The 21,345-nt window shown below is 46.5% G+C and overlaps 2 protein-coding genes across 3 annotated transcripts in view; one reads left to right on the forward strand and one right to left on the reverse strand.

Moving 5' to 3' along the window:
• RGP1 (RGP1 homolog, RAB6A GEF complex partner 1) overlaps positions 1 to 21,345 on the reverse strand; it is a 391,618-nt gene that overhangs the window by 129,901 nt on the left and 240,372 nt on the right. The window lies entirely within an intron of this gene.
• GBA2 (glucosylceramidase beta 2) overlaps positions 1 to 21,345 on the forward strand; it is a 215,028-nt gene that overhangs the window by 72,218 nt on the left and 121,465 nt on the right. For both annotated transcript variants that reach the window (XM_069745496.1, XM_069745492.1), the window contains exon 3: positions 5,771 to 6,041. In XM_069745496.1, the coding sequence (XP_069601597.1) occupies positions 5,771 to 6,041 (271 nt within the window). The remainder of the gene's footprint in view (positions 1 to 5,770; positions 6,042 to 21,345) is intronic.

A 21,345-nucleotide genomic window follows, 5' to 3' on the forward strand; every position in this document is an offset into this window, starting at 1 on the left:
TGACTGGTGACCATCCGGTAAGTGATTGGCATCAGCCTGAGGTGACTGGTGACCATCCGGTAAGTGATTGGTATCAGCCTGAGGTGACTGGTGACCATCCGGTAAGTGATTGGTATCAGCCTGAGGTGACTGGTGACCATCCGGTAAGTGATTGGTATCAGCCTGAGGTGACTGGCGACCATCCGGTAAGTGATTGGTATCAGCCTGAGGTGACTGGCGACCATCCGGTAAGTGATTGGCATCAGCCTGAGGTGACTGGTGACCATCCGGTAAGTGATTGGTATCAGCCTGAGGTGACTGGTGACCATCCGGTAAGTGATTGGTATCAGCCTGAGGTGACTGGTGACCATCCGGTAAGTGATTGGCATCAGCCTGAGGTGACTGGCGACCATCCGGTAAGTGATTGGTATCAGCCTGAGGTGACTGGTGACCATCCGGTAAGTGATTGGTATCAGCCTGAGGTGACTGGTGACCATCCGGTAAGTGATTGGTATCAGCCTGAGGTGACTAGCGACCATCTGGTAAGTGATTGGCATCAGCCTGAGGTGACTGGTGACCATCCGGTAAGTGATTGGTATCAGCCTGAGGTGACTAGTGACCATCCGGTAAGTGATTGGCATCAGCCTGAGGTGACTGGTGACCATCCGGTAAGTGATTGGTATCAGCCTGAGGTGACTAGTGACCATCCGGTAAGTGATTGGTATCAGCCTGAGGTGACTAGTGACCTTACAGACGCATCTTCTGCTGGAGTCGGAGTCTGTCCCACCGTAGGTGTCTGTGATTGCCCAAGTGACCTTACACCACCTTCCCAGCCCCCTTAGGCTACTTTCACATTTCCGTTTTTTAGGGGCCGTCGCAATGCGTCGTTCTGTGCGATAAACGCATCCTGCAAAGTTGCCCGCAGGATCCGTTTTTCCCCCATAGACTTGTATTACCGACGCATCCTGATGTATGGACACACGTTCCATATGTCGTGCACGGGATGCGTCGGTATTTGGCGGACCGTTGTAGCGGAAAAACGTTTAAGGGAACGTTTTTTTCGTACGTCGGGTCCTGCAATTCCTACCGTGCATGCGCGGCCGGAACTCTGCCTCCTCCTCCCCGAGACTTTAGAATGGGCAGCGGATGCGTTGAAAAACTGCATCCGCTGCCCACATTGTGACGAATTTTCACAACGTGCGCCAGTACATCACGCCAACGGTTAGCGACGGGCCCGTACCGACGGAAATGTGAAAGAAGCCTAAGGTATAAGGGCTGGAAGAGACGATATGGCCGTCGGCAGACAGGGTTTATCAGCTTCCCAGTGCGGGGGTCTCATTTGTTACTCACCCCGATCTATACAGTCGGCTGTTCTTGAAGCGGCTGTCCGGCCTTCAGCCACCAGTCTGCAGTCTGTGACTATGATATTTGTATTACGGCTGCTTGTTACAATGCATACAGCCTTACCGATCTCACCAGAATCGGCTGATGATGGAGTTTGATCTCTCGCTAATATTCTTATTCATTTGATTACACTTCTTATCTCATTTCCTTGAAAGTACAAAGCACAACATTGTGTCCCCGATCACAGAACCTCGCTTACATGGAGTGTGCACAGCAGCTTCGCTCCAGACCGGACATGCCTGGTTTTCTATAAATTTATAGTTCTGTTTGGGCCGGGTCCCGAGAACGTGAAGAAAGACTTCAATAACTGCCTATGGTTCCTATAGATCTGGCTTAGAAGATCTATGGATCCCAAAGGTGAGCACCTGCTGGTACCACACTGCAAAGTTCTCTGTTCCACCAAAATCCAGCGAGGAAACTGGCCGGACATGCCAGGGGAAATGGCAGCAATTTCCTGAAAATGTTGTGACCGCCTGTGTCCTGGGAGGATAAATCTTGGGCTCTTGCCTGTGATACAGGTTTACGTGCTAAAATGGTCAGGATCCTCCGTCTCCCAGTCTGACCCTAATGAAGACCTTCTAGTGACAAGAAGCGATCACTGATGGCCAGATGGGTGGATAGGTGACGACTTCTCTCCGTTCAGGGCTCACCATGTGACTTCATGAGTAACGTCATTACTATATTTTGTATGACCTCCCCAAGTGCCGGCATTTGGCCTCATTCAGATGTACGTATGATGTTTGTGAGTGTGCTGGGTCAGCCTTCTATCCGTCTGTTTTCAGTTATTAACTTGTATGCTAAAAAAAAGTATTGTAAAATTTCTCCTACCCAATGTATTGTTAAAATGGACCGTGCCTAGATGGTTTCTGTTGTAGAGGAAAATTGTAAAATCCATAAAGACCTCTCCGGAGAGGTACATATCATCCTCACATTGAGCATATGGGATTAATTATCACTGGGGAAGTGAGAAAGAGCTGGCACGTCAACCTCCATTGAAGTTGGGACCTCTTGCCATGAACATGTAATGACAACATGGGAGAACCAGACCCCAAGGCTAGGATTGATATACGGTACTCCAAGGCGGAGAAGTACAGAGTCTTCCTGTGATCCAAGTAATTATCTCGGACACTCTGTGCCAGTGGTCAGGGATGAATAGTGGGGTCTGCATCAATCTGATATTTATGGGACCGTGTTACAGTGCAGGTACAAACAACGCTTCACTCACATCACTGTGAGGTTGGCAGAATCCCTCCGACTAAATATCAGCAAATGGATGATGGAATACATGCCCTATTTACAGTGATATATAACATGATGCCAATTTCTACGGTCTTCAAACAGCAGGGGCGAAGACGCCGTGTAAGCTGGGGATCTCGTAAACTTATAAAGACCTAGCACATCCCATAATGAGCCCCCACATGAGGGAACCGAGGGGCGGTATCGGTGCATAACCTTGATCGAATAGTAGTCGGTGGTTTGGTGTCTGTGGTTCTGTTCGTTGCTGTAAGGAAAGCTTGATGAGCCATTTCCATTACGCAGGTTTAGTCCTTTTCTTTCACAATTTCTTCATCATCTTATGTCACTGTATATACAGTATTGTTTGCTCCCATTTTGTGTATTTGTTATAAACCATGCCTATCTTTCCAGATTAAATGTGTAAAATGTAAAGAAGTTGTCCACTACTTCCTCTCATGCCCCGATAACATAATAAAGCCAATATTCACCTCCTGTGCTGGCGCTGTTCCTGCGGTGTCAGCTCTCGCTTTCTCCGGGACTCCCCTGCAGTGTTGTGACGCTGGCGACCTATCAGCGCTAGCATCAGACAGACATGAAGAGAAAGTCGGGGATCAGCTGCAGTCTGACCTCCGTCTTCATGTTCGATTTGTCAGGAGGCAGAGATAGTGACGCCAGCGCTAATTTCGCAATGGGGTCACATGTCACCGCTCCGCCAGAGCGCTCCGGGGCGAGTGAGTGCTACACTGCGAGAACAGCATCGGCACGGGACTTGAATATCGGCTTTATTATCTTATCTGGGCCAAACATTTTCATCAAGAAGGGGTTGTCCTAGTAGTGGACAATCCCTTTAATAGCTCTGTTCCTTTTGCTCTGTAAACCGCACCCTGAAGCAATATGCTACCTGTAACGGGTATACAATCGGCCTGTATAAGCCATTTACAAACGACACTTAATAACAGCCAGGACGACCCAAAACCCTGACAAAAAGTGTAAAGAGGATCATTATAACACAAAATGTATGATAATGTATGATAATCCCATCGGAACAAGAAGCAGATAAGAGATGAGGTGGAGGATCCGTGAGCTCATACCCGGTGGCCATCACCTGGCGGAATAATTAGGGGTATATACCGCACACTTGTTTCACAGTGTGGCCGTGTTCATTTTCAGGATTTGAGGGGCCTATAGTGCGTGGGCCCGAAATCTGAAGCTCCCAATCTCTTCCATATGGCTCTCTAGTGCCAGCAAATCTGCACCTATCAGTGACATGAGGCATGGCTGCCCTGAGAATATAGTGTAACCACACGAGGTGTGTGCAAACCTCACAGCACTGTCACCAGGTGAGAACGTGCGTGGCACCATGGGGGAACAGCAGCTCCTCACGTGGGGTGGACGGCAGCTCCTCACGTGGGGTGGACGGCAGCTCCTCACATGGGGTGGACGGCAGCTCCTCACCTGGGGACGGCCAACTGTATTAATATTTCTTCCATCTTGTGAGCAGGCTTGGGCTGCAGTGTTGCAGGTATGATCACCGACATGCAGCACGCTTTGGGGTATGCCTGAGTTCACACTGCCCGCATTCTCCACCATATGTAGTGCAGCGGGGTTGATGCAGTGTGACAGTCAGTCAGTGACCCAGGAAAAGTTCAAAACAAAGTCTTTTAATAGTCAGAAACTAACTGAGATCCTCCGGATCGCAGCCGGGAAACAAGATAGTCCGGGACCGGTTACCATGGGCAACTGGTCCGCCGTGTATGCTGAGGGGCCACATGGAAAACCCGGCTGGGAAAGAAACGTACCGCCCCACTATCTTCCTGTAGTCCATGTCAAAGTAAAAGCCCAGAGCATGTTTTCCTAAATCTTCCTTGGACAAATAGCTTGCCCAAGACCAACACTTGTTTTTATTTTGCATTGCAATCACAGCTATGCCTCAATATATTAATGTGCGCATCATGGGAGACCTAGCGACCCTGCCTCACAGGGGACACAATATATGGGGGTGGTACAATATATGGGGGCTCTGCACTGTAAATTTGCAGCAAATACAAAAATTATATTTTTACCACTGAAATCTAACAATTTTGCCGCTATAGAATTGTATTGAAAAAAAAATAGCATGAACAACGAGACAAATAAGCGATAAAACCCCCCTAAAAGCTAAAAAAAAGCGAGAGGATTTCCTGAAAAGGGAGTCTAGTTGTGATGAGGAAATCTTAGATTCTGCATCGTGGGCACAAAGCCTTATAACTTCCTAACAAACATGATTCTGGTGTCAAGTAGATTGTGGGGAATGTTGGCGAGTCAGTATTTTGTGCAACAGAACTGCGATTTACAGGCGTAACATGAAAAGTTTCAAAATTGCAAAATATACACAATGTACATACATAGAGATGTATACCATGTATACACATTTATAGATACACACACTGTATACATGTATACACACGTATAGAAACACATGTATGGATACAAGCACTATACACAATGTACACATACTGTATATAGAAAGCACAGTATACACACACACACACACACAGATACACGCACACTATACACACATGTATAGATGCACACACTGTTTATACATGTATAGGTACGCACACTGTACACGCACTGTACACACACATGTATAGATACACACTGTACACACACTGTTTATACATGTATAGGTACGGACGGTGTATACACAATGTACACACATGTATAGGTATGGACGCTGTATACACATGTGTAGGTACAGATGCTGTATACACAATGTACACACACATGAATAGATACACGCACACTGTATACACACATGTATAGATACACACAATGTATACACATGTATAGGTATGGATGCTGTATACACACTGTACACACATGTATAGATGCACACACGCACACACTGTACACACATGTATAGGTACGCACACTGTACACGCACATGTATAGATACCCACTGTATACATGTGTATAGATACACACACTGTACACACACTGTATACACGTGTATAGGTACACACGCTGTATACACATGTATAGATATATACACACACACACACACACACACACACACACACACACACACACACACACACACACACACACACACACTGTATACACATGTATAGGTCCGGACGCTGAGTGACTCTGCTCTCTGATCTGTCAGGAATCCAGGAGGACCTTTGCCCGCAGGGTGTGACAGTGATTGCACAGACACCTGGCACGTTGCATCCCGGTGACAGACGCCCGTCAGACACAGACATGGATAGTACCCAGGCACTGATGGAGAGCTACCAGGCCGCAGCAGCGGGGTACAGAGTGCCCCCTTATGGCTGGAGGATCTGCCTGGCACACGAGTTTCAGGAGAAGAGGAAACCCTTCCAGCTGGAGCATGTGTCCGCCACCAAGAAGCTGGCTCACATCCCGATGGGCGTCCGGTAAGCGGCTTCCCTGTACATCGTCTCTGCCGTGTGTGTATTGTCTGCTCCCCGTGTATGATCTGTGTACCCCTGAGGTAACATGCTGGAGCACGGCACAGATAACATGTATGTGACAGATCACGTCCCAGCTACACGCAGAGATCTGCTCCTCATCCTGTGTAGTCAGCTTGTTGTTACACGTAATAGCATTCTCTATATTGTATGTGTATAACACATAGTGTTACGTGTGCTGGCACTAGACAGGTGCTGACTATTCACTGTGTGATCTGTGATGGATACTAGACAGGTGCTGACTATTCACTGTGTGATCTGTGATGGACACTAGACAGGAGCTGACTATTCACTGTGTGATCTGTGATGGATACTAGACAGGAGCTGACTATTCACTGTGTGATCTGTGATGGACACTAGACAGGAGCTGACTATTCACTGTGTGATCTGTGATGGACACTAGACAGGTGCTGACTATTCACTGTGTGATCTGTGATGGACACTAGACAGGAGCTGACTATTCACTGTGTGATCTGTGATGGACACTAGACAGGAGCTGACTATTCACTGTGTGATCTGTGATGGATACTAGACAGGTGCTGACTATTCACTGTGTGACCTGTGATGGATACTAGACAGGTGCTGACTATTCACTGTGTGATCTGTGATGGACACTAGACAGGAGCTGACTATTCACTGTGTGACCTGTGATGGACACTAGACAGGTGCTGACTATTCACTGTGTGACCTGTGATGGATACTAGACAGGAGCTGACTATTCACTGTGTGATCTGTGATGGATACTAGACAGGTGCTGACTATTCACTGTGTGATCTGTGATGGATACTAGACAGGTGCTGACTATTCACTGTGTGACCTGTGATGGACACTAGACAGGAGCTGACTATTCACTGTGTGATCTGTGATGGACACTAGACAGGTGCTGACTATTCACTGTGTGATCTGTGATGGATACTAGACAGGTGCTGACTATTCACTGTGTGACCTGTGATGGACACTAGACAGGAGCTGACTATTCACTGTGTGATCTGTGATGGACACTAGACAGGTGCTGACTACTCACTGTGTGATCTGTGATGGACACTAGACAGGAGCTGACTATTCACTGTGTGATCTGTGATGGATACTAGACAGGTGCTGACTATTCACTGTGTGACCTGTGATGGATACTAGACAGGTGCTGACTATTCACTGTGTGATCTGTGATGGATACTAGACAGGTGCTGACTATTCACTGTGTGATCTGTGATGGATACTAGACAGGTGCTGACTATTCACTGTGTGACCTGTGATGGACACTAGACAGGAGCTGACTATTCACTGTGTGATCTGTGATGGACACTAGACAGGTGCTGACTACTCACTGTGTGATCTGTGATGGACACTAGACAGGTGCTGACTACTCACTGTGTGATCTGTGATGGATACTAGACAGGAGCTGACTATTCACTGTGTGATCTGTGATGGACACTAGACAGGAGCTGACTATTCACTGTGTGATCTGTGATGGACACTAGACAGGTGCTGACTATTCACTGTGTGACCTGTGATGGATACTAGACAGGTGCTGACTATTCACTGTGTGATCTGTGATGGACACTAGACAGGTGCTGACTATTCACTGTGTGATCTGTGATGGACACTAGACAGGTGCTGACTATTCACTGTGTGATCTGTGATGGACACTAGACAGGAGCTGACTATTCACTGTGTGACCTGTGATGGATACTAGACAGGAGCTGACTATTCACTGTGTGATCTGTGATGGACACTAGACAGGTGCTGACTATTCACTGTGTGATCTGTGATGGACACTAGACAGGAGCTGACTATTCACTGTGTGATCTGTGATGGACACTAGACAGGAGCTGACTATTCACTGTGTGATCTGTGATGGACACTAGACAGGTGCTGACTATTCACTGTGTGATCTGTGATGGATACTAGACAGGTGCTGACTATTCACTGTGTGACCTGTGATGGATACTAGACAGGAGCTGACTATTCACTGTGTGACCTGTGATGGACACTAGACAGGTGCTGACTATTCACTGTGTGATCTGTGATGGATACTAGACAGGTGCTGACTATTCACTGTGTGATCTGTGATGGATCCTAGACAGGAGCTGACTATTCACTGTGTGATCTGTGATGGATACTAGACAGGAGCTGACTATTCACTGTGTGACCTGTGATGGACACTAGACAGGAGCTGACTATTCACTGTGTGATCTGTGATGGATACTAGACAGGTGCTGACTATTCACTGTGTGACCTGTGATGGATACTAGACAGGAGCTGACTATTCACTGTGTGATCTGTGATGGACACTAGACAGGAGCTGACTATTCACTGTGTGATCTGTGATGGATACTAGACAGTTGCTGACTATTCACTGTGTGACCTGTGATGGACACTAGACAGGTGCTGACTATTCACTGTGTGACCTGTGATGGATACTAGACAGGTGCTGACTATTCACTGTGTGATCTGTGATGGACACTAGACAGGTGCTGACTATTCACTGTGTGATCTGTGATGGATACTAGACAGGAGCTGACTATTCACTGTGTGATCTGTGATGGACACTAGACAGGAGCTGACTATTCACTGTGTGATCTGTGATGGACACTAGACAGGAGCTGACTATTCACTGTGTGACCTGTGATGGATACTAGACAGGAGCTGACTATTCACTGTGTGACCTGTGATGGATACTAGACAGGAGCTGACTATTCACTGTGTGACCTGTGATGGATACTAGACAGGAGCTGACTATTCACTGTGTGATCTGTGATGGACACTAGACAGGAGCTGACTATTCACTGTGTGACCTGTGATGGATACTAGACAGGAGCTGACTATTCACTGTGTGACCTGTGATGGATACTAGACAGGAGCTGACTATTCACTGTGTGATCTGTGATGGACACTAGACAGGAGCTGACTATTCACTGTGTGATCTGTGATGGACACTAGACAGGTGCTGACTATTCACTGTGTGATCTGTGATGGACACTAGACAGGAGCTGACTATTCACTGTGTGATCTGTGATGGATACTAGACAGGAGCTGACTATTCACTGTGTGATCTGTGATGGATACTAGACAGGTGCTGACTATTCACTGTGTGACCTGTGATGGACACTAGACAGGTGCTGACTATTCACTGTGTGATCTGTGATGGACACTAGACAGGAGCTGACTATTCACTGTGTGATCTGTGATGGACACTAGACAGGTGCTGACTATTCACTGTGTGATCTGTGATGGACACTAGACAGGAGCTGACTATTCACTGTGTGATCTGTGATGGATACTAGACAGGTGCTGACTATTCACTGTGTGATCTGTGATGGACACTAGACAGGAGCTGACTATTCACTGTGTGATCTGTGATGGACACTAGACAGGAGCTGACTATTCACTGTGTGACCTGTGATGGATACTAGACAGGTGCTGACTATTCACTGTGTGATCTGTGATGGACACTAGACAGGTGCTGACTATTCACTGTGTGATCTGTGATGGACACTAGACAGGTGCTGACTATTCACTGTGTGATCTGTGATGGACACTAGACAGGAGCTGACTATTCACTGTGTGATCTGTGATGGACACTAGACAGGAGCTGACTATTCACTGTGTGACCTGTGATGGATACTAGACAGGAGCTGACTATTCACTGTGTGATCTGTGATGGACACTAGACAGGAGCTGACTATTCACTGTGTGATCTGTGATGGACACTAGACAGGAGCTGACTATTCACTGTGTGATCTGTGATGGACACTAGACAGGAGCTGACTATTCACTGTGTGATCTGTGATGGACACTAGACAGGAGCTGACTATTCACTGTGTGATCTGTGATGGACACTAGACAGGTGCTGACTATTCACTGTGTGACCTGTGATGGACACTAGACAGGAGCTGACTATTCACTGTGTGATCTGTGATGGACACTAGACAGGTGCTGACTATTCACTGTGTGATCTGTGATGGACACTAGACAGGTGCTGACTATTCACTGTGTGATCTGTGATGGACACTAGACAGGAGCTGACTATTCACTGTGTGATCTGTGATGGATACTAGACAGGAGCTGACTATTCACTGTGTGATCTGTGATGGATACTAGACAGGAGCTGACTATTCACTGTGTGACCTGTGATGGACACTAGACAGGAGCTGACTATTCACTGTGTGATCTGTGATGGACACTAGACAGGAGCTGACTATTCACTGTGTGATCTGTGATGGACACTAGACAGGAGCTGACTATTCACTGTGTGATCTGTGATGGACACTAGACAGGAGCTGACTATTCACTGTGTGATCTGTGATGGACACTAGACAGGAGCTGACTATTCACTGTGTGACCTGTGATGGACACTAGACAGGAGCTGACTATTCACTGTGTGATCTGTGATGGACACTAGACAGGTGCTGACTATTCACTGTGTGATCTGTGATGGACACTAGACAGGAGCTGACTATTCACTGTGTGATCTGTGATGGACACTAGACAGGAGCTGACTATTCACTGTGTGACCTGTGATGGATACTAGACAGGAGCTGACTATTCACTGTGTGATCTGTGATGGACACTAGACAGGAGCTGACTATTCACTGTGTGATCTGTGATGGACACTAGACAGGAGCTGACTATTCACTGTGTGATCTGTGATGGACACTAGACAGGAGCTGACTATTCACTGTGTGATCTGTGATGGACACTAGACAGGTGCTGACTATTCACTGTGTGACCTGTGATGGATACTAGACAGGTGCTGACTATTCACTGTGTGACCTGTGATGGATACTAGACAGGTGCTGACTATTCACTGTGTGACCTGTGATGGACACTAGACAGGTGCTGACTATTCACTGTGTGACCTGTGATGGATACTAGACAGGAGCTGACTATTCACTGTGTGATCTGTGATGGACACTAGACAGGTGCTGACTATTCACTGTGTGACCTGTGATGGACACTAGACAGGTGCTGACTATTCACTGTGTGACCTGTGATGGACACTAGACAGGTGCTGACTATTCACTGTGTGACCTGTGATGGATACTAGACAGGTGCTGACTATTCACTGTGTGACCTGTGATGGATACTAGACAGGAGCTGACTATTCACTGTGTGATCTGTGATGGATACTAGACAGGAGCTGACTATTCACTGTGTGATCTGTGATGGACACTAGACAGGAGCTGACTATTCACTGTGTGATCTGTGATGGATACTAGACAGGTGCTGACTATTCACTGTGTGATCTGTGATGGATACTAGACAGGAGCTGACTATTCACTGTGTGATCTGTGATGGATACTAGACAGGTGCTGACTATTCACTGTGTGATCTGTGATGGACACTAGACAGGAGCTGACTATTCACTGTGTGATCTGTGATGGACACTAGACAGGAGCTGACTATTCACTGTGTGATCTGTGATGGACACTAGACAGGAGCTGACTATTCACTGTGTGATCTGTGATGGACACTAGACAGGTGCTGACTATTCACTGTGTGACCTGTGATGGATACTAGACAGGTGCTGACTATTCACTGTGTGATCTGTGATGGACACTAGACAGGAGCTGACTATTCACTGTGTGATCTGTGATGGACACTAGACAGGAGCTGACTATTCACTGTGTGATCTGTGATGGATACTAGACAGGAGCTGACTATTCACTGTGTGATCTGTGATGGACACTAGACAGGAGCTGACTATTCACTGTGTGATCTGTGATGGATACTAGACAGGAGCTGACTATTCACTGTGTGATCTGTGATGGACACTAGACAGGAGCTGACTATTCACTGTGTGATCTGTGATGGACACTAGACAGGAGCTGACTATTCACTGTGTGATCTGTGATGGACACTAGACAGGTGCTGACTATTCACTGTGTGACCTGTGATGGATACTAGACAGGTGCTGACTATTCACTGTGTGATCTGTGATGGATACTAGACAGGTGCTGACTATTCACTGTGTGATCTGTGATGGATACTAGACAGGAGCTGACTATTCACTGTGTGATCTGTGATGGACACTAGACAGGTGCTGACTATTCACTGTGTGATCTGTGATGGACACTAGACAGGAGCTGACTATTCACTGTGTGACCTGTGATGGACACTAGACAGGAGCTGACTATTCACTGTGTGATCTGTGATGGACACTAGACAGGAGCTGACTATTCACTGTGTGATCTGTGATGGATACTAGACAGGAGCTGACTATTCACTGTGTGACCTGTGATGGACACTAGACAGGAGCTGACTATTCACTGTGTGATCTGTGATGGACACTAGACAGGAGCTGACTATTCACTGTGTGACCTGTGATGGACACTAGACAGGAGCTGACTATTCACTGTGTGATCTGTGATGGATACTAGACAGGTGCTGACTATTCACTGTGTGATCTGTGATGGACACTAGACAGGAGCTGACTATTCACTGTGTGATCTGTGATGGATACTAGACAGGAGCTGACTATTCACTGTGTGACCTGTGATGGACACTAGACAGGAGCTGACTATTCACTGTGTGATCTGTGATGGACACTAGACAGGAGCTGACTATTCACTGTGTGACCTGTGATGGACACTAGACAGGAGCTGACTATTCACTGTGTGACCTGTGATGGACACTAGACAGGAGCTGACTATTCACTGTGTGATCTGTGATGGATACTAGACAGGAGCTGACTATTCACTGTGTGACCTGTGATGGATACTAGACAGGTGCTGACTATTCACTGTGTGACCTGTGATGGACACTAGACAGGAGCTGACTATTCACTGTGTGATCTGTGATGGACACTAGACAGGTGCTGACTATTCACTGTGTGACCTGTGATGGACACTAGACAGGAGCTGACTATTCACTGTGTGATCTGTGATGGATACTAGACAGGAGCTGACTATTCACTGTGTGATCTGTGATGGATACTAGACAGGAGCTGACTATTCACTGTGTGATCTGTGATGGACACTAGACAGGAGCTGACTATTCACTGTGTGATCTGTGATGGATACTAGACAGGTGCTGACTATTCACTGTGTGATCTGTGATGGACACTAGACAGGAGCTGACTATTCACTGTGTGATCTGTGATGGACACTAGACAGGAGCTGACTATTCACTGTGTGATCTGTGATGGACACTAGACAGGTGCTGACTATTCACTGTGTGATCTGTGATGGATACTAGACAGGAGCTGACTATTCACTGTGTGATCTGTGATGGATACTAGACAGGTGCTGACTATTCACTGTGTGATCTGTGATGGACACTAGACAGGAGCTGACTATTCACTGTGTGATCTGTGATGGATACTAGACAGGAGCTGACTATTCACTGTGTGATCTGTGATGGATACTAGACAGGTGCTGACTATTCACTGTGTGATCTGTGATGGACACTAGACAGGTGCTGACTATTCTCTGTGTGATCTGTGATGGATACTAGACAGGAGCTGACTATTCACTGTGTGATCTGTGATGGACACTAGACAGGAGCTGACTATTCACTGTGTGATCTGTGATGGACACTAGACAGGTGCTGACTATTCACTGTGTGATCTGTGATGGATACTAGACAGGAGCTGACTATTCACTGTGTGATCTGTGATGGACACTAGACAGGAGCTGACTATTCACTGTGTGATCTGTGATGGACACTAGACAGGTGCTGACTATTCACTGTGTGATCTGTGATGGACACTAGACAGGAGCTGACTATTCACTGTGTGATCTGTGATGGACACTAGACAGGAGCTGACTATTCACTGTGTGATCTGTGATGGATACTAGACAGGAGCTGACTATTCACTGTGTGATCTGTGATGGATACTAGACAGGAGCTGACTATTCACTGTGTGATCTGTGATGGACACTAGACAGGTGCTGACTATTCACTGTGTGATCTGTGATGGATACTAGACAGGTGCTGACTATTCACTGTGTGATCTGTGATGGACACTAGACAGGAGCTGACTATTCACTGTGTGACCTGTGATGGATACTAGACAGGAGCTGACTATTCACTGTGTGACCTGTGATGGACACTAGACAGGTGCTGACTATTCACTGTGTGATCTGTGATGGATACTAGACAGGAGCTGACTATTCACTGTGTGATCTGTGATGGATACTAGACAGGAGCTGACTATTCACTGTGTGATCTGTGATGGATACTAGACAGGAGCTGACTATTCACTGTGTGATCTGTGATGGATACTAGACAGGAGCTGACTATTCACTGTGTGATCTGTGATGGACACTAGACAGGTGCTGACTATTCACTGTGTGATCTGTGATGGATACTAGACAGGTGCTGACTATTCACTGTGTGATCTGTGATGGACACTAGACAGGAGCTGACTATTCACTGTGTGACCTGTGATGGATACTAGACAGGAGCTGACTATTCACTGTGTGACCTGTGATGGACACTAGACAGGTGCTGACTATTCACTGTGTGATCTGTGATGGACACTAGACAGGAGCTGACTATTCACTGTGTGACCTGTGATGGACACTAGACAGGAGCTGACTATTCACTGTGTGATCTGTGATGGATACTAGACAGTTGCTGACTATTCACTGTGTGATCTGTGATGGACACTAGACAGGAGCTGACTATTCACTGTGTGATCTGTGATGGATACTAGACAGGTGCTGACTATTCACTGTGTGATCTGTGATGGACACTAGACAGGAGCTGACTATTCACTGTGTGATCTGTGATGGATACTAGACAGGAGCTGACTATTCACTGTGTGATCTGTGATGGACACTAGACAGGAGCTGACTATTCACTGTGTGATCTGTGATGGATACTAGACAGGTGCTGACTATTCACTGTGTGATCTGTGATGGACACTAGACAGGAGCTGACTATTCACTGTGTGATCTGTGATGGACACTAGACAGGAGCTGACTATTCACTGTGTGATCTGTGATGGACACTAGACAGGTGCTGACTATTCACTGTGTGATCTGTGATGGATACTAGACAGGAGCTGACTATTCACTGTGTGATCTGTGATGGACACTAGACAGGAGCTGACTATTCACTGTGTGATCTGTGATGGACACTAGACAGGAGCTGACTATTCACTGTGTGATCTGTGATGGATACTAGACAGGAGCTGACTATTCACTGTGTGATCTGTGATGGATACTAGACAGGAGCTGACTATTCACTGTGTGATCTGTGATGGACACTAGACAGGTGCTGACTATTCACTGTGTGATCTGTGATGGATACTAGACAGGAGCTGACTATTCACTGTGTGATCTGTGATGGACACTAGACAGGAGCTGACTATTCACTGTGTGATCTGTGATGGACACTAGACAGGTGCTGACTATTCACTGTGTGATCTGTGATGGATACTAGACAGGAGCTGACTATTCACTGTGTGATCTGTGATGGACACTAGACAGGAGCTGACTATTCACTGTGTGATCTGTGATGGACACTAGACAGGTGCTGACTATTCACTGTGTGATCTGTGATGGACACTAGACAGGAGCTGACTATTCACTGTGTGATCTGTGATGGACACTAGACAGGAGCTGACTATTCACTGTGTGATCTGTGATGGATACTAGACAGGAGCTGACTATTCACTGTGTGATCTGTGATGGATACTAGACAGGAGCTGACTATTCACTGTGTGATCTGTGATGGACACTAGACAGGTGCTGACTATTCACTGTGTGATCTGTGATGGATACTAGACAGGTGCTGACTATTCACTGTGTGATCTGTGATGGACACTAGACAGGAGCTGACTATTCACTGTGTGACCTGTGATGGATACTAGACAGGAGCTGACTATTCACTGTGTGACCTGTGATGGACACTAGACAGGTGCTGACTATTCACTGTGTGATCTGTGATGGATACTAGACAGGAGCTGACTATTCACTGTGTGATCTGTGATGGATACTAGACAGGAGCTGACTATTCACTGTGTGATCTGTGATGGATACTAGACAGGAGCTGACTATTCACTGTGTGATCTGTGATGGATACTAGACAGGAGCTGACTATTCACTGTGTGATCTGTGATGGACACTAGACAGGTGCTGACTATTCACTGTGTGATCTGTGATGGATACTAGACAGGTGCTGACTATTCACTGTGTGATCTGTGATGGACACTAGACAGGAGCTGACTATTCACTGTGTGATCCTGTGATGGATACTAGACAGGAGCTGACTATTCACTGTGTGATCTGTGATGGACACTAGACAGGTGCTGACTATTCACTGTGTGATCTGTGATGGACACTAGACAGGAGCTGACTATTCACTGTGTGACCTGTGATGGACACTAGACAGGAGCTGACTATTCACTGTGTGATCTGTGATGGATACTAGACAGGTGCTGACTATTCACTGTGTGATCTGTGATGGATACTAGACAGGTGCTGACTATTCACTGTGTGATCTGTGATGGATACTAGACAGGAGCTGACTATTCACTGTGTGATCTGTGATGGATACTAGACAGGAGCTGACTATTCACTGTGTGATCTGTGATGGATACTAGACAGGAGCTGACTATTCACTGTGTGATCTGTGATGGACACTAGACAGGTGCTGACTATTCACTGTGTGATCTGTGATGGATACTAGACAGGTGCTGACTATTCACTGTGTGATCTGTGATGGACACTAGACAGGAGCTGACTATTCACTGTGTGATCTGTGATGGATACTAGACAGGAGCTGACTATTCACTGTGTGATCTGTGATGGACACTAGACAGGTGCTGACTATTCACTGTGTGATCTGTGATGGACACTAGACAGGAGCTGACTATTCACTGTGTGATCTGTGATGGACACTAGACAGGAGCTGACTATTCACTGTGTGATCTGTGATGGATACTAGACAGGAGCTGACTATTCACTGTGTGATCTGTGATGGATACTAGACAGGTGCTGACTATTCACTGTGTGATCTGTGATGGACACTAGACAGGAGCTGACTATTCACTGTGTGATCTGTGATGGACACTAGACAGGAGCTGACTATTCACTGTGTGATCTGTGATGGACACTAGACAGGAGCTGACTATTCACTGTGTGATCTGTGATGGATACTAGACAGGAGCTGACTATTCACTGTGTGACCTGTGATGGACACTAGACAGGAGCTGACTATTCACTGTGTGATCTGTGATGGACACTAGACAGGAGCTGACTATTCACTGTGTGATCTGTGATGGATACTAGACAGGTGCTGACTATTCACTGTGTGATCTGTGATGGACACTAGACAGGAGCTGACTATTCACTGTGTGATCTGTGATGGACACTAGACAGGAGCTGACTATTCACTGTGTGACCTGTGATGGACACTAGACAGGAGCTGACTATTCACTGTGTGATCTGTGATGGACACTAGACAGGAGCTGACTATTCACTGTGTGATCTGTGATGGATACTAGACAGGTGCTGACTATTCACTGTGTGATCTGTGATGGACACTAGACAGGAGCTGACTATTCACTGTGTGATCTGTGATGGACACTAGACAGGAGCTGACTATTCACTGTGTGATCTGTGATGGACACTAGACAGGTGCTGACTATTCACTGTGTGATCTGTGATGGATACTAGACAGGAGCTGACTATTCACTGTGTGATCTGTGATGGACACTAGACAGGTGCTGACTATTCACTGTGTGATCTGTGATGGACACTAGACAGGAGCTGACTATTCACTGTGTGATCTGTGATGGACACTAGACAGGAGCTGACTATTCACTGTGTGATCTGTGATGGACACTAGACAGGTGCTGACTATTCACTGTGTGATCTGTGATGGATACTAGACAGGAGCTGACTATTCACTGTGTGATCTGTGATGGACACTAGACAGGAGCTGACTATTCACTGTGTGATCTGTGATGGACACTAGACAGGAGCTGACTATTCACTGTGTGATCTGTGATGGACACTAGACAGGAGCTGACTATTCACTGTGTGATCTGTGATGGACACTAGACAGGAGCTGACTATTCACTGTGTGATCTGTGATGGACACTAGACAGGAGCTGACTATTCACTGTGTGATCTGTGATGGACACTAGACAGGAGCTGACTATTCACTGTGTGATCTGTGATGGACACTAGACAGGAGCTGACTATTCACTGTGTGATCTGTGATGGACACTAGACAGGAGCTGACTATTCACTGTGTGATCTGTGATGGATACTAGACAGGAGCTGACTATTCACTGTGTGATCTGTGATGGACACTAGACAGGAGCTGACTATTCACTGTGTGATCTGTGATGGACACTAGACAGGAGCTGACTATTCACTGTGTGATCTGTGATGGACACTAGACAGGAGCTGACTATTCACTGTGTGATCTGTGATGGACACTAGACAGGTGCTGACTATTCACTGTGTGATCTGTGATGGATACTAGACAGGAGCTGACTATTCACTGTGTGATCTGTGATGGATACTAGACAGGAGCTGACTATTCACTGTGTGATCTGTGATGGACACTAGACAGGAGCTGACTATTCACTGTGTGATCTGTGATGGACACTAGACAGGAGCTGACTATTCACTGTGTGATCTGTGATGGACACTAGACAGGAGCTGACTATTCACTGTGTGATCTGTGATGGACACTAGACAGGAGCTGACTATTCACTGTGTGATCTGTGATGGATACTAGACAGGAGCTGACTATTCACTGTGTGATCTGTGATGGACACTAGACAGGAGCTGACTATTCACTGTGTGATCTGTGATGGACACTAGACAGGAGCTGACTATTCACTGTGTGATCTGTGATGGATACTAGACAGGAGCTGACTATTCACTGTGTGATCTGTGATGGACACTAGACAGGAGCTGACTATTCACTGTGTGATCTGTGATGGACACTAGACAGGAGCTGACTATTCACTGTGTGACCTGTGATGGACACTAGACAGGAGCTGACTATTCACTGTGTGATCTGTGATGGACACTAGACAGGAGCTGACTATTCACTGTGTGACCTGTGATGGACTACTAGACAGGAGCTGACTATTCACTGTGTGATCTGTGATGGACACTAGACAGGAGCTGACTATTCACTGTGTGATCTGTGATGGACACTAGACAGGAGCTGACTATTCACTGTGTGACCTGTGATGGACACTAGACAGGAGCTGACTATTCACTGTGTGATCTGTGATGGATACTAGACAGGAGCTGACTATTCACTGTGTGATCTGTGATGGACACTAGACAGGAGCTGACTATTCACTGTGTGATCTGTGATGGACACTAGACAGGAGCTGACTATTCACTGTGTGACCTGTGATGGACACTAGACAGGAGCTGACTATTCACTGTGTGATCTGTGATGGACACTAGACAGGTGCTGACTATTCACTGTGTGATCTGTGATGGATACTAGACAGGTGCTGACTATTCACTGTGTGATCTGTGATGGACACTAGACAGGAGCTGACTATTCACTGTGTGACCTGTGATGGATACTAGACAGGAGCTGACTATTCACTGTGTGATCTGTGATGGACACTAGACAGGAGCTGACTATTCACTGTGTGATCTGTGATGGACACTAGACAGGAGCTGACTATTCACTGTGTGATCTGTGATGGACACTAGACAGGAGCTGACTATTCACTGTGTGATCTGTGATGGACACTAGACAGGTGCTGACTATTCACTGTGTGATCTGTGATGGATACTAGACAGGTGCTGACTATTCACTGTGTGATCTGTGATGGATACTAGACAGGAGCTGACTATTCACTGTGTGATCTGTGATGGACACTAGACAGGAGCTGACTATTCACTGTGTGATCTGTGATGGACACTAGACAGGAGCTGACTATTCACTGTGTGATCTGTGATGGACACTAGACAGGAGCTGACTATTCACTGTGTGATCTGTGATGGACTACTAGACAGGAGCTGACTATTCACTGTGTGATCTGTGATGGACACTAGACAGGAGCTGACTATTCACTGTGTGATCTGTGATGGACACTAGACAGGAGCTGACTATTCACTGTGTGATCTGTGATGGACACTAGACAGGAGCTGACTATTCACTGTGTGATCTGTGATGGACACTAGACAGGTGCTGACTATTCACTGTGTGATCTGTGATGGACACTAGACAGGAGCTGACTATTCACTGTGTGATCTGTGATGGACACTAGACAGGAGCTGACTATTCACTGTGTGATCTGTGATGGACACTAGACAGGAGCTGACTATTCACTGTGTGATCTGTGATGGACACTAGACAGGAGCTGACTATTCACTGTGTGATCTGTGATGGACACTAGACAGGAGCTGACTATTCACTGTGTGATCTGTGATGGACACTAGACAGGAGCTGACTATTCACTGTGTGATCTGTGATGGACACTAGACAGGAGCTGACTATTCACTGTGTGATCTGTGATGGATACTAGACAGGAGCTGACTATTCACTGTGTGATCTGTGATGGATCACTAGACAGGAGCTGACTATTCACTGTGTGATCTGTGATGGACACTAGACAGGAGCTGACTATTCACTGTGTGATCTGTGATGGATACTAGACAGGAGCTGACTATTCACTGTGTGATCTGTGATGGACACTAGACAGGTGCTGACTATTCACTGTGTGATCTGTGATGGATACTAGACAGGAGCTGACTATTCACTGTGTGATCTGTGATGGACACTAGACAGGAGCTGACTATTCACTGTGTGATCTGTGATGGATACTAGACAGGTGCTGACTATTCACTGTGTGATCTGTGATGGATACTAGACAGGAGCTGACTATTCACTGTGTGATCTGTGATGGACACTAGACAGGAGCTGACTATTCACTGTGTGATCTGTGATGGACACTAGACAGGAGCTGACTATTCACTGTGTGATCTGTGATGGATACTAGACAGGAGCTGACTATTCACTGTGTGATCTGTGATGGACACTAGACAGGTGCTGACTATTCACTGTGTGATCTGTGATGGATACTAGACAGGAGCTGACTATTCACTGTGTGATCTGTGATGGACACTAGACAGGAGCTGACTATTCACTGTGTGATCTGTGATGGATACTAGACAGGAGCTGACTATTCACTGTGTGATCTGTGATGGACTACTAGACAGGAGCTGACTATTCACTGTGTGATCTGTGATGGATACTAGACAGGAGCTGACTATTCACTGTGTGATCTGTGATGGACACTAGACAGGAG

The sequence above is a fragment of the Ranitomeya imitator genome, chromosome 1 (assembly GCF_032444005.1).
Source record: "Ranitomeya imitator isolate aRanImi1 chromosome 1, aRanImi1.pri, whole genome shotgun sequence".
In the NCBI taxonomy this organism is placed as follows: domain Eukaryota; kingdom Metazoa; phylum Chordata; class Amphibia; order Anura; family Dendrobatidae; genus Ranitomeya; species Ranitomeya imitator.